General features: G+C 43.9%; 1 protein-coding gene across 6 annotated transcripts in view; it reads left to right on the forward strand.

Moving 5' to 3' along the window:
* Positions 1 to 24335, forward strand: part of gammaCOP (coat protein (coatomer) gamma) — a 37248-nt gene that overhangs the window by 9929 nt on the left and 2984 nt on the right. For 2 of the 6 annotated variants that reach the window (XM_070539985.1, XM_070539984.1), the window contains 13 exons: positions 496 to 536; positions 2834 to 3035; positions 4690 to 4901; positions 5477 to 5628; positions 6572 to 6736; positions 10676 to 10855; positions 13638 to 13763; positions 16246 to 16275; positions 17179 to 17232; positions 19558 to 19617; positions 19694 to 19839; positions 20505 to 20676; positions 23990 to 24090. In XM_070539985.1, coding sequence (XP_070396086.1) covers positions 496 to 536; positions 2834 to 3035; positions 4690 to 4901; positions 5477 to 5628; positions 6572 to 6736; positions 10676 to 10855; positions 13638 to 13763; positions 16246 to 16275; positions 17179 to 17232; positions 19558 to 19617; positions 19694 to 19839; positions 20505 to 20676; positions 23990 to 24090 — 1641 coding nt within the window. The remainder of the gene's footprint in view (positions 1 to 495; positions 537 to 2833; positions 3036 to 4689; positions 4902 to 5476; positions 5629 to 6571; positions 6737 to 10675; positions 10856 to 13637; positions 13764 to 16245; positions 16276 to 17178; positions 17233 to 19557; positions 19618 to 19693; positions 19840 to 20504; positions 20677 to 23989; positions 24091 to 24335) is intronic. The other 4 variants (XM_070539989.1, XM_070539988.1, XM_070539986.1 and 1 more) reach the window with 3 other exon arrangements.

The following is a 24335-nucleotide window of genomic DNA, read 5'->3' on the forward strand; positions in this document are numbered from 1 at the left end:
GCATCTCCGAAGGATTAATGTGAAAAGAAGGAAATCTACACTTGCAATTTGGAGTTGGTCACCTGTGAGGTTCCATAATATGTACTGAGGTATCCATCATGTAACAAAACTCTAATGAATTTGTTTTCCTTAGTTTTCCTTGGGTGATATTGAATATAAATGGAATATAAGTCTTCCTTGATGCCTAAGTAAATGCATATAAAAATCTTGCCATCAGATCTTCTTTCAAGGTTTTTTATTGCCTCATTTGTTGTTTCTACCAGGGTTACTGTGTGCCGCTGATTGCAGCAGTGCATTGGAACACATGCCTAGAGAGTTGATATGTCATGATAGCCACAGCCTTTCTTATTTGGTATCCATTTGTGCCTTAACTAAGCCAGTAGTCAGTGCCTCAAGGGCCACTTGTAGGCAGTGAACACCACCAGCACTCACTTCCCAGTCCTTGTTTTTTAAACTTTTGCGCCATCTTCTCTTTTTCTTCCTACCTTCATGCAGATCCGAATTGCAAGCAAGCTGATAGAAGAAGACGGTGTTGGGTGAGTTTGGCAGCCTCTTGATAGAATGTTTTATGAATGCTGAGTGACTTATTCTTGATTCTCTTTAAATCAATAAAACATAGCACAAGGCACCAGAAAAATCTTATCACCAATCTCACTCTGAGTGCGACTTTCGAGCTTCATGGCACTGTAGTGTCTCCATTGCCTTGCTAATAACTTTGGTGGCATGGGAGACTAAAGTGATGCCTAGATAAGGTATGTTCTGCTTTATCTGGAGGCTATAAACCCAGGCAGCCCACCAGGAATGGTCCAAACATGGCCCAATTCTGGCAGAAATTGGTACCAATCTTTAACCAATGCTGGCATATTGGCAAAGTGCAACCCAAGAGTTAAAGCCAAGATTGGACGAATATTATGCCAATGCAGCAGCCATTGTGCTGCTAGCATAGTAGTACCAGCGTTGAGCCATATCATTGCCATTATTAATCTGAGTTTTGAGTCAATGCCCTTTCCCTGACGAATATTGTAAATACGCTGGCTCTAGTGTATGCAGCCATTTTTACCGCGATCGTTTTGGTAGTGGCATTTTGGTAGCAATTGTCCCCTTAAGCTGTCTCAGTCTCCCTCAATAGCAGCTAGGAAAGCTCGACAGAAAGATATGTCAAGAAGCAGAAGTCCTCTATACATGCAAATAATAATAAAAGAATACTGAAATTCGCTTTATGACAGTTTGTTTATGAATAAATTTGCACAAACAGGCATTTTCCGTGGACCTGAATGGGTGGCACTCAGTCATGTTCAAACAGTTTATTTATGGGCAGGCTCCGGAGAGCCAGTTCTCGTGAAGCTAGGTGGATGGCGGTGGATCAGGCAGCGCCCTGAGGATAGGAATTTGGCAAGGTGCCAAAGACTGTGGGCTGGCCAGGGCTTTCAGGGCTGGGAGCTGACGTAGGTAGGCTGGTCGGTCAGTGTTCGGATGACGGCAGGCTGGTCAGGCCCCGAGGACTGCGATAATGCGGTGGTCTCGTTGGATTTGCAACCACTTCCCAGAGCGACTTCACCCTTACTTGGAGGAGACGCTTGCACTGCAAAATAAAAATAAATATTATCAGAGAGACCGGCATGACAAATGCATGTGGCAATGTTTTCATGTTGAAAATCACCATATTGCAAGAATAAAAGCTTGAGCAAAGAGTTCGAAGGGGTGAATTGCAGAAAGGGCAAAGTGCAGAAACAGCCATGTACTATGCATGGGGTTCACGTGGAAGAACCACAGGTGGTTAGGATAAATCATAAGTCCCCTCCCCGCTACAAGCCCCCCTATGACGCGCCTCACAATCACATTGTGGTTTAGACACGTAAAACCCCATATTCTAAGTTTGTATTTACGTTTTTAAACACCACTTAAGCTTAATAACACATTTGCTTGCTTCAAGCCCTGTGTTGTTCCAATAAAGCCAGCTTAGTAACCCATGTTGGCAAATCCACATGACTGTCGGTCCAATAATTCCCACCTTTCTCAACGGCACTGCTAATATTGTTTCTTGCATGTGCAAACAGGGCCAGTGTTGGATCTCCATCACAGTGGTTCAGCCAATATTCGATTCACACTGTTTATCTTAGGCCATCATTGGGCAAGGAATCAGAATAGCACAGCCCATATTGGAACCACGATGTTAACTTTAAGCCATCATTGAGCGAGGAACTGCCAATGCATATCGAACGTTGGCCAGAGCTGACATGCTGCCTGGGAAGTTGAAAGAGATAACTGCTTTGATTTCTTCTTTTCTCAACCAGCCCATCTCTTGGCTTGAAATGATGTAGGGAGATTTGCAAAAGTGTGAGATTCTGCTCTAACTAAGCTTTAAACGGCTGCCATCAGTGTTGTCTTATGCAGAGAGTTGAGTCTTAGGCTGATTTACCTTTTGTATCTTTATTTTTTGAGTTATTGTGCTGAAAACTTTTAGATATATGTAACTTTATGTCTTCATTTTGAATATGAGTCTATTCCTGTTAGTCTCATTTGGTTCTAATTTTATGCTAGTTTGCTTTACATAATTTTTCAGATAATTTTCAAAGAATTGGTTCCTCCTGATTTTGCTCCATACCTTCTGAATAATGGCACCAGTCCTGTCCTGTGCTTACCTCATGTCCTTGCTTACAAGAAGCTCACTTCATAATACATGTAGAACCTTGTACATGTTAAAGCACTAATCTCTTAGTTTAGCTTATCTTTATATTTCCCTTACCTTTCATTTAAGGTACAGCTGTGTCTGTTTTGGAAGTTCTAGATTTGTGGACTGTGTTTTAAATGGCTTGTCTTTTCATTGTTGCAGACCAGAGAGCCCCATGTTTGCATTTGTGGAAAGCTGCCTACGGCACAAAAGCGAGATGGTTATCTATGAGGCAGCGCATGCCATCGTCAACCTGCGGTCAACTACCACCCGTGAGCTCACGCCAGCCGTGTCAGTGCTCCAGCTCTTCTGCAGCTCGCCCAAGCCCACACTGCGTTTTGCAGCTGTTCGCACCCTGAACAAGGCAAGGCCACATTTGTTGATGCGTAGAAAATGCTTGCTCAGCAATGAATGTGCATTGGCAACCCCCTAACCCTTTTTATCGACTGGTTCCGATGTGCTTTCTATTGTGTAGATCTAGAGGCAGTGCCTGCCGTGAGAACAGTTGAACATTCAGGTGAAAACTTGGGTGCCCTTCTTTCCCAGCCAGCCAGTCTCCCTGCCAGCAGAGATGATGTCATAGCCCTTGTCTACCGTGCCAACAAATCCTGCTTGCAGTGCACAAATATACAGCAGCAAGACAAATCACTCATTGGAATTCCTGCGAAACACTGGCCACACTATAATACCACTAGAAATGCTCCATGCAGCAAGAAAGGAAGTGAGAAATAAACAGGGGCAAGAGGTTATCACAGCGTAAATGTCGCATGTGGCCTCAGCTCTAGTATGGGAGAAAACAGGGCTATAAGTCACACTGGTTGCAGCTACAGGAGAGAGTGTCAGTTGCGGCTAGGGTAGCTTGCTTCCTGGAAGCTGTGTAATTGGACCAAAATTTCCATAAAATCTGGTGTTTTTGACATCAAGTCGGCATACTCGTGAGTACATGAAGGGTGTGAGTGGACGTAAGGGGGAGTAGATGCGGGTATGGACTGAGTGTGTGATTGGACGCGAGTTTGAACGTGAGTGAGTGTGAGAGGACAGGAGTGTGGAGGGAAAGTGAGTGCACATCCTTAAAAGAATATCGGTGAGCGATTGTCTACATATTTTTTCAACCTGTGGCTGTGGGTCGCTTTAATATTGCAGCAAGCTCGCCCATGAGTTGAATTAGCTATTAGGGAAAGCCAGGCTTGGAAGCTGTGCAGTCAGTTGAGCATTAGAAGCTGCATAACTGCAAGCTGCAAAGAGTAGCCTCACAACTTTCAGCTACTCAGTTCAGTTACAACTTGAAGTTGTGAAGTGTAGCCTTAAAACTTCTGGTGTATGCAGTATAACCAACATTTTTGTCAGGGTCTGGTTTGGGTCCTTTTAAAATTGTGGAACCCAGCTACAAGGCAACTGAGCTTTGCTAGAAAGCCCATCTCTTGATGGCAAGAAGCACATATTTATTAATATTAGATTAATTCAGTGCAACAAAAGGAAATAGCAGTGATGGTGCAGACAGGTGAAACAACAGTGAGAAAGCTTATCTAGGGATTTTAAATTCAGTACTCTAATCCACAGCAACAATGCATTTCCACTTGGTGTATCTGTGCAAACATGGCTTCTGGTTTCTGTGCATATTGTCTATTGGTGTGGCACATTGCACCTTAATTAGAATATTTATCAGAGTGCATGGGGCGATTATAGAACTATGGTAATTAGAACCATCACAGCATAAGAGATAATGTGTCACTGGGAAGTGCTTATGCTTGGGCCGCAGCACTTGTGCAAAGGTTCCTACGCGGACTTGAGCTATGGTAATGGAGTGCCCATCACACTATGCTAGAAGGCCTTAGTGTATTAATCCAGTTCATTTAGCTACTTTGTGCGCCATTAGTTTTGTGTTATGATCTTGACATATTTATTAATATTTTAGTTAATAAAGGTACCTGTGACTTTATACTCGGGGTCATGTTATTCTTTTGAGGGTATAGTATTGTCCTAGCAGTGATGGCTTGGTGGAACTTTCTCAAAATTAGGTGGCAATGGCACACCCGGCAGCAGTCACAGCATGCAACCTGGACTTGGAGAACCTGATCACGGATGTGAACCGATCCATCGCGACACTGGCCATCACAACGCTGCTCAAGACGGGCAGCGAGAGCAGCATAGAGCGGCTCATGAAGCAGATCACCTCCTTCATGTCTGACATCTCTGACGAGTTCAAGATTGTTGTCGTCCACGCAATCCGGTGAGCTTGGCTTTTTCTTCTCTGGCAGACAGTTCTACAAAATGAAGGAGTGGAGCTGCGATTTCGTGCACACGAACATGCCACTGAGCTGCATGGCAGAGCAATTGCAGGGTCATCATCACGCATGAAAATGGTACACAATGATCGTGGACGGGGTGTGCATGATTTGTTTAAATTATCAAGAAGACTTGGAGAAACTGAGAGGCTCGGTTTATTGTTTGTAACTACCATATGTGGCCAACAGATGACGAAAACAGGTAATGAAATTGCCTGTTCATCATAGTCTTTGACATAGTTTGAAGACCAATGTGCTGCCATTATTGCTAGGATCGTTCACCTGACACAGAGTCTGATAAGAATAGAAAATTGAGCACTACAAAATATGGGCCCTGTGTACAACCTTGGTTTAGCAGTCCCAGTAAATGCTACATCTTGCAATTACAGTGCATTGCTGCAAGCAGGGCAAATTCATAGTCACTGAGGTCACGCTGATTGTGTGCTATTCTTGCTGGTGCATGTTAGGAGCATTCTGGTGCAATTGTGCAGCAACCACGATGCCACCTTCTCCATTGCAGGTCGCTATGCCAAAAGTTCCCCCGCAAGTTGCTGGTATTGATGACATTCCTGGCATCAATGCTGCGCGATGAGGGCGGCTTTGAGTACAAGAAGGCCATTGTAGACACTGTCATTCACATCATCGAGGACAACCCAGAGGCGAAAGATGTTGGTGAGGTCTTAACATTAGTTTTATTGATTCAAGCCAGTGCTTCTAGCCAACTGAAGTTGTATGTAATAGCCAGAGAACGCCCTTGATTATTTTAAGTGTCTTTCAAGACGTGGAGCTTTAGTTTCAGAAGAAGCGGCCATACCCAGTGTTGGGTGTTATATAACTGTACAGTAATTTGTGTGGTTTGCGAAGTTGACATGACTATATATATATATATATACATGCTCTTCATTCTCCACAGTTTTACACCTAGTGAAAACAAAACTACTCTTTCCCGAAACCACTGTAGACAAAACTGCGACCACTATTGATGCAATCATGGATAGTGACAACGGAGTTATGAAGGTTCCTGGCTGACGCATGCACCGACTCAAAATGAAACTGCTGTTTTCCTGCAATTACTGTGGACAAAACGGTAGTGGCTCTCGGTGCGATCATGGATGGTGACTACGCAGTTATGAAGACGCGCGACAAATATGCCGTTATGCACAGCAGTGAACGTAAGAATAAAGGCTTCATAAATAGGTGCAAAGCATTGCTGTCATTCACGTATGATTTCCGCTGTTGACTATGGCAATGCGGACCCTGCCAGTTTGCTTCAATTTGACACTAGCATGGTTCTTGCTCTCTTGCAGTGCTCACTAAGCTCTTAGAGTTGGCCTAATTAAACAATGTGCAGCTAAATATGTCCAAGTTAATGAGTTTGATTGCATTAAGTAATACATATGCCTGCTGGAACGAGAGGATGAGTCCGAATTATCTGATTTTCTGAATTAACAAGGGTTTAATTAACGAGGCTTTACTGTACTTCACATCCTGTTCCCTTGGTAGCTGAAGGATCAGAGCACCAGTGTTCCTTTTAGTGGTGTAAGTTTGGAAACTCTGTGCCTGCAAGCGCCTGCTGCATTGTGAGTCAACTATCTCTTCCTTATACGACCTGCAGGGCTGTCGCACCTGTGTGAATTCATTGAGGACTGCGAGCACACAAGCCTGGCGGTGCGCATCCTCTGCCTGCTCGGCCGTGAGGGACCCCAGGGATCCACGCCATCCCGTTACATCCGCTTCATGTACAACCGGCTCATCCTGGAGAACTCCCCTGTGCGCGCCGGTAAGTCTCTTGCATGCTGCAGTGGGACTAGGTGGCCAAGTTTAACTCTGTGAGGGTCACATCCTTTCATTTCAGGTTTACATTCTTCATGGTGGCTTATTTAAAAGAAAAAAGTAAGCCAACATATTTTTTAGCTGACAGAAAGCTACAAAATTTGTAAAAATGTGCATATGTTATACCTGGTTGATTGTTTAATACCATATCTACTTGCGTAATGATCACACTTTTTTGTCAAATGAATTGACACAGATTCAGGGGTGCAATCATTACACGGGTTGAATTTTCCGTGAAAAGAAAAAAAATTTTTTTTCATCCCACATTTGCTGAGAGATAACAGGTCAACAAACAGGCGGCTGCCGCTGTAATAGTGCGGGACACCAAAACAAAAATGCAAGCTGAACGCGATTTTTTTTCTTCTCGCAAGTACATTATGTGCGTTGAAATAGTTTCTTCCGTATCAGTAATGAATGATGTTAATATTGGCAAGTTTGTGGCAATAACATAGCCATGTCCACTTTGAGGGGACAGAAACAGACAGGCGTGCTTAGCTGCCAGTGACATAGAGTACATGACAGGCATGCTGCGAAAACTGCGAAAAATGCATTTGTCTTCACTACTGTCCTAAAATGGCACGTTTCCACTAAGGGTGGGTGAATATCTTAGCTGTGTCACAAGCATCGGCGTATGAGTAGGGTACACTTTTAACGTATCAGTGTAAACGTGGCTACTATCTTTGCCGCACGCGATTTGTTGCGTGCCCACGAGTGCAGATGAGAAGAATCGAAAGGCGCCTTTTTTGTTGGTGTTGTTGATCACAACCATTATGACGCCTACAAATAATAAAGCCAAGGCAAGTTTGGTTGTAGCTTTTTTTTTTTTTTTCATGGAAGTGCGGAAAGTGACGAAAGAAATGAAATGGGGCATCTGCTTAAGAATCTGTTTGGTGTGTGCAGACCGCTTGGTATGTCTTGAAGAGTCGTTGGCGTAGTATTCGACTGATGGTAAGCGCGAGCATCATTAGCTAGACTCGGTACACGACATATTGCTGTGGCAAGTTCTGGGTGCGATCATTACGCGGGAAAGAAAAAAATGAATTTTGACGACAAAATTCAGGGGTGCAATCATTACGGAAATGCAATCATCATGCAAGTAAATACGGCACATGGGTAAATTAGCGTAATTAATTTTTTAGAGATATAAAATTTACTCAACTAGTTTTATGGTTTAAATAGGCTTGACATGACTGCAGCTTGTATATTATAACATTCCATTTCATTTTCCATCTTTATCGTGTTGTGCTGATGGTGGGATTACAGCAAAAGTCACAGTACAGAGCTCTCCAACTCACGTCCAAACCAATGATGAAGGGTCAGAGGAATGGAAAGTGAAGTTCACCACTAGAGTATACACGAAAGTGAAGCATTCTATGTGAATGCCAACATGCATATACAGTCAACCATAAAAGTTTATATGGACTACGGGATCTCGGAAAACATTCAATTTTCGAGCAGCCTGTAACAGTGCCATCTAATGCTGAATATAGGTCGACCCCTTTACCTTGAAGCAAAGAAGTCAACATAAAAATTATAAGGCACAAAACTTTGTTACTGGTGCCACCAGACTCGTCGCCTGCTCATTCGTTCGAGCTGTCTGAGCTCATCCGAAAATGACTGCTTCTCACTGGCTGCGTCCCACAACATGTTGACCTCAGTGCCGCCCAAGGAGTTACTAATGCAACATTTCTTGAACGCCCACACCAGCATATCGTTGGGCAGCAAGCGCCAAGCCTGTGAAACCCATGTGGCCACAGTGGCAAGAGGCGGCCTGCGCAGCCTGTAGGTTGGGGTCTTCGGGTTGTTGCCAGCGATCCACTGATTATACAGTTGATGCACACGGTTTTTAAAGGACTTGTTGAGCATGACGTCCAGCGGCTGTGGAATGATGGCGAGCTCCGTCCTCCTGTTGTGGAGTGCCTGCTTCACACCTGTGGTCAAGGGCCCACAAAAGGCATCCAAGACGAGCATGCTCAGACAATGCAGGAGTGCACTGGGCCGCCGATTCCAGATGGTATGGATCCAATTGATCATGAGGGCCTCGTCCATGTAGCCCTTTTCGTTCACGCGAATGACAACGTCCTGCGGGAAAGCCTCCTTCGGCAGCGTCTTCCACTTGAAGATTATATATGGGGGCAGCCTTCTGCCATCTGCAGGGCACCCGAGCACCACCATGAAGTGCAAATGTTCGTTCCCCGTCGAAAGAAGCTTGACTTCCTTCGTGCTACATTGTCCACCACAGTGTGCAGACGGCATGTCGAACCACACCGGCGTTTCATCGGCGTTGCCGATCTGTCCCAGCATGTAGCCATGCTGCTGCCGGAGATGGATAACATAGTGCTGGAATTCGACCAGCTGGTCCTCGTATGCCGTTGGCAGCTTCTGGCAGATTGATGTGTGTCGGCGAAGTGTGAATCGCTCGCGTCGCATGAAGCGACCAAACCAGTAAATGGAGCCCTTGAATTGCTCCTTGGACATTGGACAGTCCAGATTCACGGGCGAGCTTAATAGCTTCGATGCAGATGAGCGGAGATCATGCAGATGCGGATGCCGCTGTCACTGCCAAGAATCTGGCATGATGCTCGCGGACGAAATCCGCTACCTTGTATTTGAGCTCAGGGTGCACCGTGCGGCCCCTGCGAAAGGACGTATTCTGCGTGTTGCAGGCAGACAGCTTGACTTTCTGTATTTGTCAGTATCGGACGCTTTTTTCCAAGATGGCAAAGTGCCGCTGGACGAACATGTTCTCAATCACTTCAGCATATTCAATCACTTTTTAAATGCCGTGGTGAACTGATGTCGAGTGCCAGTACTCATTTTGCGGGTTGTCCCGAAATGAACAGCAGCACTAACGATTGCTGCACAAAAGGGGAAGATGGCGTCGGTCAAACTGCATAGGCCGTGTCAACGTTGGGTCGCGTCGGTCAACATGGAGGCAATAACGATACGGGTGCCAAAAGGTCTGCGGCTCCCACATGTTGCCAAACAACTATTCAGGTTGTGCCAAGGGCCGCTATTTAAGTCGAGGGGTGACCTTTTAGTAATATTTTTTGGAAAAATCCTCGACCTGTATTCCGCACTATACGGTAGTCAGCAAGATCGAACATCACAGTGTTGTTCAAATATACTGGATAGAGGCTGTAAATGTGAATACCAAGCTGTTTTGTGAGGCTGTGCGGATATTCAGTTTTTTTTGTCAGATTTCGTGTTCCGTCAAATTTTGTGGTTGACTATATGTTTGTGACCACTTGGGACTTGTTTCCGCCACTGTATATGTACGACGGTGACCCTCAAAGGGTTAATATTTATGACTGGTGCTTTAACTTCTGTGCTGTCCAGAGGCGGTAAAATTTGGAAATGGGCTAGTTAGTGATCAGTTGTTTGCAAATTCACAGTGCAGAAACAGACAATCATTAAAAATGGTAACTGCTGCTCTATTTGGGTGTTGTCGTAAAAATGCTCATGTACCATGCTTTGGGTGCAAGCTAAAGAAAAAACCCTGGTCGTCAAAATTAGTCCGAAGCCTTCCGCTACACGTCTCTCATGATAACACAGTGTGCAGTTTTGGACATTAAACCCTGTAACATTTAAACTTCTTGCTTGTTGAACCAGTTGGTTGTAGTTTCTTGATGCATATCACTGCAGTAAAATAAAGGACAAGAAGAGGACAGGGTGGGTGCAAACTTAAACTGGTTCAATTCGAGGTCAGATTCTGAAATGCGAAAATGCACGTGCACTCCGTAGTCAAGCATCCATCACAGCAGCGTGTCGACCAGCACTACATTTATTGTCAAAAATACGAACATTTATCGAACAAGCATATCACAAATGTGTCACTAGGTCCCACTGTGCATAAGGCTGATGGAACTTGTGTCCCTGTGCTCAGCTGCGGTGAGTGCCCTAGCCAGATTCGGGGCGCACTGTGAAGACCTGCTGCCCAACATCCTGGTGCTGCTCGAGCGCTCGCTCCTTGACACGGATGACGAGGTGCGTGACCGGGCTGCCTACTTCCTGCACGTGCTGAGGCAGCGGCAGAAGTCCCTGGGCATTCGCTACATCCTCGACGGTGAGAGACGGAACTTGAGTCATTTACAAGAACACGCACGTTTGGTGTAAAGAGCTTATAGACCCAAAGTACTGAGAAAAATTATTTGGTGGATCTCACAAATATGTGGGAATCAGTCTCAGGTGAAGCTTTCTTTGATGTTTACGCAGGTGTTGAAACAAATGCTATGCAAATGTAACACTAATAATGCAAATGTTTTGGCAGAATGATGCAAATGCAGTACAATTTTTATGCAAATGTAACAGAATAGTGTGTAATGTGTAACACACAAGGCAAATGTTTTATCTAGGTGAGGAGTTCGTTTCAACTTGACACAACTGCACATTAAATTAGTGGGCAGTATATAGTATGTAGTGTACAGCCGAACCTCGAGATATTGAACAGTGTGATGATCGCGAAATAGCTCAATATAGCCAGAAGTTGATACATGTATAAAATCACGTAAAAAGCGCATCAAAAACTTCTGCAAATTAATCAATGAACGAAGGGCACGATTGGGGATCGTTTGGAGTGCGTGTTCGGTTGGGCTGCGCACAATTGGCCGAGGCCGCGCTGACTACGTCAGCCGTGAGTGCGTGGTCGATTGCAGTGCACGCAATTAGCCTAGGCGGCGCGAAGTCGGCGCGGCCTCACGCCGCACAATTGAATGTGCACTCTGAACAACGATCCCCAATCGGGCCCCAATTGTGGCGCAGTAAATACTCACTTGAAGCTTCACACAAAGTATTTATTTGGCTGAAAGTACTGCAGGAGTGTAGCCTGCTTCTTATTGGCAGCTGCATGCTTAAACATGTAGTCCTCAACATAGTCCAAATGATCCACAAGCGATAGGCCGGTGCCCTCTATTGCACTGCAGTAGCGGCTTAGAAGGGCCAAAGCAGCTACAGTCTCAGTTGAAGTTGGGAGCCAGGCAGCATCAGCACTTGCAGAATCAACCTCGGCAGCGTCTTCATTTGGCCGCTACTTCTGCTGCAACCTCCACGTCCGTCAATCGAAGCATATTGAAACACTCTCAACAACAAAGTATTAAGTGGCATCTGCCAAGGCATCTATGAGTGAGCCCAGCGAATGCGTGCTGTCGCATGTCTTTGTGGATGCAAACCGCCAGTCCTCGTGAGGCGCGGCAGGTGCAGAGTGCAGCACCGAGGAGGAGTCAGTGCGACAAATGCAATGCGTCGTTGATGTTGTTGAACTAGCCAAGCCGTCACGTGTGTATGCCGCTACGTCCAAATGGCACCCTCAGCGCAATCGATGTGTGCAGCTATAGTGCGCAGCAGTCAGAAATGCTTATCGCGCCACCGCTATCTTCAAGGGTGTTGCAGGAAAGCTCACCACCTGTCAACAGAGTGCACGTGGTCTGGACTGGCGAAGTTCTATATGTCCATTTTACGTCCAACGCTGTTTGAAATTTAAAAAAACTTAAAATGCATGCGATTTTTCAGGTGCTATAGAAAGTGTTCGATATATGCGATAATTCTACATATCCGTGTTCAATATATCGAGGTTTGACTGTAGTATGTAATGGTCTAGTGGGTAATGTGGAAGTGTGTGCGGGCCTGTGTCTACTCTGCAAGAGAGCAGCTAGCACCTGCAAAGTGTGGGGAAGAGGCAAAGAAAGCTTCACTTTAAGTTTGCTTTTTCCACAGGCTTGGTATGCAGCCTGGCACTATGTAAACAACAGTATTGTTTTTTACTGGCTCCAGTCGAAACTGATCAGATATTTAGTGTTTTTGATAGTCCGCATACTTTTGACTGCAACTGTACAGCAATGCATGTCTGACTGAGGTGCATGTATTGCATAGTAAGTCCTGCATCATCTTGGAGGAAGCAGTTGCTTCTAATTATAAATAAATGGATCCATGCACCACACATTGTTTAACTTTGTTTGATAAATTGATTGAGGAGCAGGAGAAAAAAGACCTAAAGTAGAACAAGTGGATTATAAAGGATAAAGTATCTAGCTAACTTAAACCAATCCTCTGTGTATCTCCTATGTCCTCTATATAAGTCTTTTGTAAGTTTCTAGGCATCCAATATGAGGGCACAGTGGCTATGCAGTTGTGCATTCGAGTGTGCCGTCGCAAGTAGATACACAGCCAAAGAAGTGACAAACACTGTATTGGCTAGGACACAAAGATAGTAAAAATTACCTTGATATCTGCTGCTGCTGCTGCATGTCCTGTGGCCAAGGTGTAGGTCAGGGTTGTAAACACTAGCAATTCAGCATGTTTCATACCCCTTTGGTAGAAGTGCGTGCATAGTGCGATATTGTGGGTTGTGGCATTATTGTAGTCGAGGGGTGGAAAGGGTGTCATTCACTTGGTTCCACATTGCACTTGCGTGGTGTGTTGGGAGCAGTAATATCACAGAGTTCAGGTGTGATTTGAAGCATTGTAGTATGGCAGTCTAAGTGAATGAACACTTCGTTGTGTTGCACTGTTTGCAAACTTGCATTCTGTATTTCTTGTTACTTAACATGAGCCAAACGGAGAATTGCAGGAAGGTGGAGGCTTTGAGCAATCAACAGTAGTCAAACAAAGAATATTGCTGGAGACAACTTATTGGCAAGTGGGCTTGTCTTCATCTGAGCAATAACTCGCAGCAGGAGCAACCGCCCTTTTGAAGATCACCGTACGTGTCGAAACATTGGCTCCAGCAACATTCCCTGTGTGACCACCTCTGATTATTTCACATTGTACCTCGTGCAAGCATAACCTTTGCTTACTGACGATGAAAGGCCTCACTAATGAATTTGATTCTATGTGTTATGTAACATTCACAGGGCTGCAGGTTTCGATAGTGGGTCTTGAGAAGGCACTACAGCATTATGTGGCCGAGCCAAGTGATGTTCCCTTCGACATCAACAGCGTTCCCATCGCCACGCAGCCTGTGGAGAAGAAAACGCAAGGTAATTGCCTTTCTTGTGTAGGTTTAAGTCCTACAGAGAGTTTCTTTTGTGTCGAATAGGTCCCTAGTCCACTTAATAGGCCTTCGTGCCAACCTTGAATTTTAAAACATCATGCTAGACTAGGTCATCATCCAGTGGCCATAACTGTCCTACTGGTTCTGCTTGTTTGTGCTAGCATAAAAAGTAAAAGATGATTTTAAGGAAATATATCTGTTGAGAGATTGGGTCATTCTCAATGATTCTTATTATTGTGATAGCAACTCTATGGACAATCCAGGCACATTTCTGCCATCGACACCGTGATGTTCCGTATAAAGTCCGAGCACGATAACATCGTCACCGCGCTGTATGCTGCATGTGCGAGTAAAACATGCGAAGGTCACCCGGCGATCACGGCTTGATCTCGCATGCACAAGGCAGGAATGCCGGGAGGAAGCGCGCCATCTTCCATAGTGCGCGAGGCATGAAGAGGGAGAGGGACGCGGACGGTGGGGGGGGAGGGGGGTAGTTCTATTCCGGTGGCTACTGCGTATGACACGGGGAATGTATCTTGAAAGCAGTCTGCGATGTGGATAAAGTCTGTGGTCGTGTGGGCCTCATCTTCGAAGTGATCTTCGATGTGGACAAAATATGCCGAGTGCTAGTAGCTTTGCATGCGCTGTGCTTTCGATGCTTAGTTCGTGTTGAAGCGAGAGACAGCACAAAGGTCAATTCGCTCCCTGCCGCACTTCCTCACTCCAGCATTTTGACAGCAAGTTTCCGCCGTCAGCGAGTGAATGTTTAAAAGTTTATACAGCCCATCTTATGATCCAGTTTATCCATCCCAGTTTATTATCCCATCTTTGTATAGCTGTCTACTAATTTGCTATCGCAATCGATGCTTCGCCTTTCGGGTGAAACAGCAACTTTTCATTTCTTGCATGTGAAATTACACTCGGAGTCTCTGCTTATCAGAAAATCAAAGCAAAATTTAAGTGAAAGAAAGGGGGAAAATCGATACATTTGATGCAGTTTAGTTGGATTAAGGCATCACAAATTTGAGTGTAGTTTAGTGGTTGTCTCTAGATGTTAAAATAAGTGGCTGCCACTAGAGTTCTTAGAAATAGGGGAGGGGAGGTGCAAGAAAGGTACTTCATTTCCCATGTTGCCATGGCAACCCTTCATGACATGCAGGTGTATTCTTGTAGTAACTGACTAGCTTTTAGTTTTCATGCATAGTCATTTCAATAGTACTGCCTGAGGTTCTATGAAAATGATGTTTCACACCCATATACAGTAGACTTCAATTAATTCAACTCCGGTTCATTCGATTTTTCAGTTAATTAGATCCCGACCACAGGTCCCGGTCTTCACCCATGCCCTTTTATAAGCCCAAACGTTTGTTATGTTATCCTAAAATTGGCCTTTGCCAGATAATTTGAACTTGACCAGTAAGCATGCACACGCCTGACCCCTATGATGACCCCAATAGTTCACAAGGGTTGAGGATTGGGCGAGTTGGTATTACATTCTAAAACTACTACAGCGCAACATAGAAAGGCTCGGCTTGTTTCTTCCTTTTTATGTTGCGCTGTACCAGTTTTAGACCCCAATAGTGACCCTTATAGTGGCAGTGTCTGCCTCAGTGGAGCTTAGGGGACAGTGAATGCATTGAACATACATCTTTCCTGTCGAAAACACCTATTTTCGGCCTGCCCTATGCAGATTTTCAAATAGTAACCGTAGCTCACAATGTCTATTTGTGGTACCTACCCAATTCTAACACGCACCCTTTCTTTAAAAAGAAAGTTGGGTGAAAAATTGCCTGGGGCAGGGCAAACGAATGTAAGACCGAAATAGCCTTTGCGGCGATCATATGCTTTACCGCATAACGCGGATGTATTGCGGTGAAGCTCACTTTAGAAAACGGGTCGCAATTGTGCAAAAAATATTATACTCTAGCCTATTTTTCTTGCTAAAGAATCAGGTGTGCATTAGATTTCTGATTTGTTTGGGTGCCCTATGCAGTTTGTACATTTCTACTTTTGACACATAAAAAGTGGCGCATGCTTGATTCATGAAGGTGTTAGAATCGTGCAAATACTGCAAAATGAATCAGTGGCGTGTTTTGGTGTTTTTTCTGCATCTTGTTTAATTTGACTGGCCGGATAAGTAAATCAATTTTGTTGGTCGCTTCAGAGTCAAATTAACGGAAGTCGACAGTACTTTAGTGCGTGTTAAGTGAAATTGTCTGTTGCTACTCAAATAGGTTTGGCGTATAGATAACGAAATTCTTCATGGAGAGTTGAAAGAAATGCAAGCAGCATGTATCAACTTCTTTCATACCTCAAGATGAACATTTGTAGCCCTGCAGCCACGCGAAGATAGGAGCCCATGTTGTTTTAAGAAATTAGGCTTGCGACTTCGTATTTTGTGAGCCTCTGTACAGTGTACAGCCAAACTGTGAGGCACTGAGCAACCATTTCTGGCTTGTCTTTCACAGCATCTATTGTGGCAGCTGGTACCTTTGGACGTAAGCATTCTTAAGATTGTTCCTTGCGTGACTTGCGGTGATTGGAAGGAATGCCGTTCTTTGGGGATGAGTTGTAGAATTGAGGAGGTACAGGGAGTGCCTGCTACTAAGCGCATCAGCTTCTTTTCATTTTATTTGTAGATTGCTCTTCTTGCATGAAGGTTGGGGGCTCTGTACAAGGACCTCCTTGTGCAGTGCTGGTGGCTGCCCTGTCTCCCATTATGTGCTTGAAATGAATGCTGGCGCTCACTTTTCAGTGAAGTCCTCAGTGCATGGACCTAACATAGCTCTTCTTTTCGAAATGCCAGTTTACGACATTAGTGAATAATGTATTGTTAGTCAAAGCTGTGCTTCCTCTTTTGTATTTGGCAGGAAGGTCTGAAAAGCCTGCATAGTTTGATGTGTCGTGTTTGTTGCACCTTGTCAGTGGTCTTTTCTATGTGCCTGCAGCTAGATTAGACTGTTAGCTGTGCAATTAAGAAGCCCATGTAGTCAAAATTGATGCGGAGCCCCCCCCCTCGCCCCCTAGTTCCCCCCCCCTCCCCCACTGCAGTGTTTCTTTTAGCTCACTGTGCAGTTTCGGGATACTAAAACCCAGAAATTTTTTTTAGAGAAGCTTGCCATGACGATTGTCTTATCAGGTCAGTGACTGTCATGAATGGCAGGTACTTGAGCACTGTATTTTAGCCGAACATAAACTTGGGCCAATTGGGGTATTGACTGAACGTGATGTAATGTGGTGTGGTCGAGCACTAGACAACCGGGAAGTGCTATTACTCAAAAGGGCTTTTGGGAATTTGGGCCGTGTCTGTTCTTTTTCTTTTGCATGTGCCTTTCCCTGCTACCTTGTTGTGCATTACTGCCTCACTGCTGTCTCTCCGCATGTTGCCTCCCTCCTTGAAGCGGCCATCAAGATCATTGCGCTTGCACCTGTTCTTGACACCAGCCCACCTGGTGGTCTGCCTTCTTCTTTCTCTCTCTCTCTTTGCTTGCTCTTTTTTTGTGAAATGAAGCATCTCTGTGTCACAGTGTTTGTTGTTGTGCTTGGTAGCCTCATCTAAAACCATTATTTGAAGAAGTATGACTATTAGAATTTTGATCATTTTTCTTTTTCTTCAGCATGGCTGTCACAATGAGGAAACAGTTAGCCAAAATTGTAGGAAAGTAGTGCAAGGTAAAAATACCGAATAAGTCTGTGAGGATTCCATTATGCTTTATTATTGGTGGAATTCCTTCCATTTTGAACAAAAGAGAATGAAAGTTAAACATGTTGACATCTGTGTTTGTATGGCAACACTTTGAGCAGCAATGCTTCGCCTGTAGGTCAGGGATAATTGGCGATTGCAGAAAGACATACTAGATGAGAATTGTCTCATCTGCTCCATTCCATCTGTCTGAATGCTCTGCTGCAGCTTTAATGCTTAATGCTCACTAACAGAACAGTTGGAATCTCTTCTTTTTGTGATGTCTTGTCTGACTGAAGAAATAGGCTGATTGCCATTGTAATGCAATCATGTTAAACAATACTGTGCTCTCTCACTCCTAAGTTCCTGCTTTTATTCACTTTTAATGTTAAAGTAGGGTGATGTTCCCACTTAAAGCAAAGTCAAAAGGTTACAGATAAACTACTCATCTGTTTGTAAATTTGTAGGTCTTCATTTAAGAACCTGTCTGCGGAGGAAAAGTATACAGTCAAATTTCATTATGACAGCTGCATCCAGCAGGAAAATACCTTCTTTATATCCAATATTCATTGTAAGCACATATCAGTATTTAGATTTACTTTGCTTTATCCTTCACTTTGTTATATCAGTGTTCATTATATCAAAGTTTGACTGTACTGTGTAAGGTTACTCAGGGTTAGGAAAATAGTTCTTTTCTGAACAGTAACCTCAATGAACCAGCCATTCCTTGCGTTATTTCTTTGCTTTTAGTGTTTTCTGTGTCCTCTCACAGGTGGTCTTATATGAAATAAATACTGCACTTTTTCTTTTCGTTGGTGCTGTGCATTGTAGTTAAATCCTGCACTAGTTCGGGCCATCATAATGCATGAGTATTTTGCAGCTGCCTGTGCCCAAGTGCAGGCCACTTGTTATAGTTGATTACATGATATAGTGAGGTTGTAAGTGCAGCTTCTGTAAATCGCTAGCTGCCTATCATCTACCATGAGAGCACTTGCGTAAATGTGGCTATTACTTGAGTTCTTGGCTGTCTTGTACAACTCCAAGGCACTACTTAGAAATTACAGAATCAAAGTCAGTGATGCAAGAGATCTTGTGCTCATTCCAGTCATTGCATCAAATTGTAGGCTTCACTGGCATGCTTAGGGACAAACGCTTAGCAGGATTATAGCATTGCTTGAGTACCTTTGAATACCAATACATAATTTTCATAGCCTCCAAAGCCAGCTTGGTGGATATGGCATTTCATTTTTGAGTACAAGATCATGAGTCTGATTCCCTGCCATAGTTACTGTATTTATTAATGGGGTTATTATACAATAATGCTCTAGTGCTGGCCATTGTATGGTCATTAAAATGTTCATTTGGTCTAGATCAACCTCGGGCTCTCCTTTAGCTCCTATGTTACCTCATAGCATTAAATCCTGTAATTCTGCCAAAAATCTTTGAATCTTTTGAAACATTCTTGACCTTTACATTCAACTAAGCTTAGAGGGAGGATGTTGTTTGGAGATCTGGCCATAAAGTTGGTAGTGCAATTCTGAAATCAAGTTAGTCTAATCTAGTCAGCAGCTTTGTGGTGTTAGCTCGCTCGCTAAGTCCGTTTCGCATACTTGTCCCACTCATGCACTTCAGAAAAAAAAAGAAAGTATAGTTTACTCATTATTGAAGACATCTTGTTTTCAAGCTGTCAAACATACACGGCAGTTGCTTTAGTTCATAAAAATTCCTTGCGTGATTGCCTTAGAAGTCTTTAAAGGCTTCCGAATTTCTTCCACAAGAACTTCTGTAACCCCTGAAGGCACAGTTATTTGGTAAGCACTTTGTGTCTAGTGTCAAAGAGGGCATCTATCAAGGCTGAGAAGTGCACAGGAACCAACTTGAGAGCTTTGCAAGCCTAATTTTCTGAGACCAGGGGCTGAAAACAAGACTCCTGATTCCTTGTCTTTGAGCTGCAGTTTTGTTGCTTGTGTGCATAGAAATAAAAAAGTATAGGCCTTAAGAGGGGGATCACTAAAGCGAATGCCAACCACTTATGTACAGCTGTATATATGTGGTGAATAAACTCAACTCAAATGCCGGCCTCTTCAACTTGATGCAGAAGCAGTACCCAAGGGCAAACCGGACAAAGTGGCCGCATCTAGGCAAGATCTGTACGCAGGTGAGCCTTGCTGCTGTACCTTGAAAACAGCCCGATGTGGAGGCAGACAGGTCGCTAAATGGTTGTGCTGTTGCAGAACAATTGGACACCATTCCCTTGCTCGTGGCACTCAACCTGGGCCCACTGTTCAAGTCTTCACCTGCTGTGAGCCTCACCGAATCCGAGACGGAGTATGTTGTCAAATGCATCAAACACGTCTACAGCAGGCACATCGTATTACAGGTGAGACTCCTTGCAAGCACGCTATCTTGAGTGTCTTGGTCACAAGTTCAATTCCTAGCCACGGCAGTTGCATTTCGATCTTCTTTAGCTCCTTCAGTCGCAGTGTCTACATTTGTCAGTGTGAATTCTTTTTGCCAATTTTGTCCAGTAGTGGCAAGTAAAAAATCACCGAAACTGACCTGCATGCCTATTATCGTTCTACTTGTTCGATGTTACTCCAGTTAACTTCAGATTGCGGACTATTGCTACACGTGACTGCCTTTCTAAAAACATCACCTTTGATAGGTTGTTTGACGTCTCGTATTCCGTCAGCAGTGGCAGAGTAGTAATATTTCATTCGTCATTATACTTGCAGCCAGTGATTAAGCTTGTACGTGTGGTTTAGAATGCTTATTCAAGATTTCTTGGAAAAGAAACAAAACAAATGGGACATTACTGATGGCGTACTAAGTCAAAATGTAATTGTCCTTTCATTGAGAGGACTTGCTAGAAAAGACAAAAAGGATCTTCCTATTATCTTAGCTTTCTTTCAAGCAGCATTTAGGAGTAAAATTATGTCACCTTGACACATTTATTGACAGTGCATTGTCCACTCTGTACCTGCACCTTGTTTATGTGTACCATATTCCGTGGTGATGCGTTTTCCTGCTTTGATCTCTTTGCAGTTCGATTGTACCAACACACTCAACGACCAGATTCTAGAGAATGTGCGTGTGGCTGTGGAGCCAGCAGAGGGCTTCCATGTTATCGGGGAAGTGCCCTGTTCCAAGCTGGCATACAACGTTCCTGGCACGGCGTATGTCTGCCTTGAAATGGAGCTTGAAGATCCTCTCCTGGGTGCGTACATTTCACGAGCGGCTCTCATTTAAGCATTTTTCGCTTATGCATTGCTGAGACATCAGTTCGTTTGGGCTGTAAGTAAAGAGGACATGACTCAGATGTCTATCTCAGCATTGACTCCCATGAAAAGTTATGTGATTAGAGCATGCTGCCAGTAAAGCTAGAAGGGCAGCAGAAAAAAAAAATAACTAAAGGTAGTTGCAGAAAGTTAAACACCTTCTTGGGGATAAAAATATTGACAGTAATTTGGAAAGCATTACATTTTAACCTCGATATAACGAACCTCTATGTTATAAAATTCATCATGCAACAAACTATTATTTCCCAATCTCCTCCTCCTTCTTCTTTTCTTCTTCTTCTTCATCATCATCATCATCATCATCATCAGCTTATTTTATGTCCTCTGCAGGACAAAGGCCTCTCCCTGTGATCTCTAATTACCCCTGTCCTGCGCCAACCGATTCCAACTACCCCCGCAAATTTCTTAATTTCGTCGCACCACCTAGTCTTCTGCCGTCTTCTACTGCGCTTCCCTTCACTTGGTACCCATTCTGTCACCATAATGGTCTAAAGGTTATCTAATCTGCGCCATTTATTTCTCTTAATATCAATTAGAATATTGTCTATACCCGTTTGCTCTATGGTCCAAACCGCTCTTTCTGTCTCCTAAAGTTATGCCTAGCATTCTTCGTTCCATCGCTCTTTGCGCGGTCCTTGTTCTCAAGCTTCTTTGTCTCCAAGTCTCTGCCCCATATGTCAGCACTGGTAAATTGGACTGATTGTATACCTTCCTTTTCAATGATAACGGTAAGCTTCAGGAGCTCACGATGTCTGCCGTATGCGATCCAACCCATTTTTATTCTTCTGTTAATTTCCTTCTCATGATCAGGGTTCCCTGTGATTAATTGACCTAGGTAAACATACTACACCTTCACAGACTCTAAAGGCTGGCTGGCGATCTTGAACTCTTGTTCCCTTGCACGGTTAATTATCATTATCTTTGTCTTCTGCATATTAATCTTCAACCCCACTTTTACACTCTCCCTGTTAAGGTCCTCAATCATTTGTTATAACTCATCTGCAGTGTTGCTGAATAGAACAATGTCATCGGATAACTGAAGGTTGCTGAGGTATTTGCCGTCGATCTTTACTTCCAAGTCTTTCCAGTTTAATAGCTTGAATACTTCTTCCAAGCACGCAGTGAATAGCATTGGAGAGATTGTGTCACCTCGTCTGACCCCTTTCTCTATAGGTATCTTCCTACTTTTCTTGTGTAGAATTAAGGTGGCTGTGGAATTTCTGTAGATATTTTCCAAGGTATTTACGTAGGCGGTCTGTACTCCTTGATTACGCAATGCCTTTATGACTGCTGGTATCTCTACTGAATCGAATGCCTTTTCGTAATCTATGAAATTGATATAGAGAGGCTGATTGTACTCGGCGGATTTCCCGATTACCTGATTGATGATATGGATGTGGTCCATTGTAGAGTATCCCTTCTTGAAATTGCCTGTTCCCTTTGTTGACAAAAGTCCTGTGTTGCCGTTATTCTATTGGAGATTGTCTTGGTGAATATTTTATGTACTACTGGGTGTACTATATAAATCTTAGTTGCATTGAAAACCCTGTATTCTCTCTTCGATTTAACAACGTAATTTCATGACATGGTTTCAGTTTGACAATGTTTTCGGCCATCTCAAGCATGAACTTGGAGCCTGTATGACTAGTTCATCTAGCAAAAAGCTTTAAGAATATCGGCCGAGGCAAAAGTTATTTCAAATGGCTTTCTGCAAGAAAAGTTTGAGTGGCAAAAGCACTGTTAAAGTGCACGTGCCAGTACGCATGCGCTGGTAGGGAGGAAACACCACTGTGCCATTTGTAACATCAGTAAACAACTTGCAGAAGCAGCGGGGCGCGCGGCAGCTTGCAGGGCTCAGAGAAACGCAAGACCTGACAATGCCTTCTGCGCGAGAGGGATGGGAAGGAAGTGAATGCATGGTAACATGATTAAGCACACGATGGGGAGGAGGGGGGAGGGGGGAGGGATACGCACGCTTCCTTTTCTCTCACGCGTACATACACTCTCTCCGCGGCAAGGGCAAAGGTCGAGTCGAAATGGTTGGTGCCTTCACATGCATTTTGTTGTTCCTACGTGTTTACTGTTGGCAGTTGCATAAACTCAAGTTTCCAAGACACGGTGAAAAACACTCGCTTACGTTGTGACTGCAAGTGCGTGGTCATCAAGTGAGAGCTGTTAATTTTGCCCGAGTGCGTATGACACCAATAAACTACAAACCTTACCTTGTGTAGTTGTCTCTTTGCTATTGTCATCAATGCTTCGCCTTTCTGTCCTGAAACTGTGACTTTTCTTTATTTTCTCTCTCTTTTTATTCTTTTGCGCAGGACAAATACTCATATCTTTTTACATTTTTGTTTTTAATTTGCGGGCGCCGGCTGAGGGCACTAAGTGCAGTCAGCCATGGCATCCAAGATTTACGGCACTGCGCAAAGCAACAGACGCAAGTCTCAGACGCCGCGAGCCTCGTCCATGCATTGCTCCCAGCACGAACAGCACCGCATGCGCTGGCGCTCATAACCGTGCTATTACGGCCCGACCTTCTTGCCCTTTGTTAATGAGCGCTTACTAACAAGATGCTATCAACCAGGAATGCTCTGGGAATTTGTGAAGTTGCTTTTAATGCTGTAACTTTCAAACCTTGAATTAACGAAATTCATGACTTAACGAAGTTTGTCACTGCAAGTACAACTACATTATTTATCGAGGTTCGACTGTATAAGGAAACAAAGCGGTTTTCCCGGAAACGCTGAAAGACATGGGATTTTTTTTTTAACATATCCACAGTGTCTGTCATTTTCATGGTATAGGTAATGGATATGCTTCTTGGTTGTATTGGCTCAATATGAATAGATGAGTTAATGAAGTTATAGCATTTATATTTTTTGTTGCAAAGGTTTTTGTAAATAAGAACTTCCTTGTGTGTGATGAAAGAGTATTTGTTTCTGAAACTCCAAGTTTTGGGAATCATATCAAGCTTTCTGGCTCCATAGATCGTCATTGTCATCAATCCTGAATGATGCCTCATTTTGCCGTCTAGCATCCCACCACCAAAGTGAGACTCCGCAAAACAAATTGCATTTGCTCGAAGTGTCACTAAATTTGCCCATCTGACCCGGTTATAAGTGAGGCATGTGATCAGGCCATTTAATTGACGACGAAAGTTTATTAGAGCCACCATTTGTACATTCTTGGTGTACTTGGTACTGTTCTGCAACATTGGTTCATGCTCAGTTGCAGGGACATTCAGCAACACCTTAAAGTACCTGGTCAAGGACTGCGATCCCAACACCGGTGAGCCAGATGACGACGAAGGTTATGAGGACGAGTACGTGGTAGGTAGTTCTCCATCATACATCAACACACATTCACTGTCTCGTGAACTTACTGGTGACATGTCTTGTTATGGACAGTAGAAACTCGTTCATACAACCTTTGTCCGTAAAGTTTTGAGACTGATTATTTTCTTCTCTAGAAATCATTCCCCAAAACAAATGTTGGTGTGCATGTGTGGCACCATCTTTTCGGGCTAACCTGAGCTATTTATGTTAATTGCTGTGGCTGTCGCAAGAGAGGAAGC

Source organism: Dermacentor albipictus, chromosome 6 (assembly GCF_038994185.2).
Source record: "Dermacentor albipictus isolate Rhodes 1998 colony chromosome 6, USDA_Dalb.pri_finalv2, whole genome shotgun sequence".
NCBI lineage: Eukaryota > Metazoa > Arthropoda > Arachnida > Ixodida > Ixodidae > Dermacentor > Dermacentor albipictus.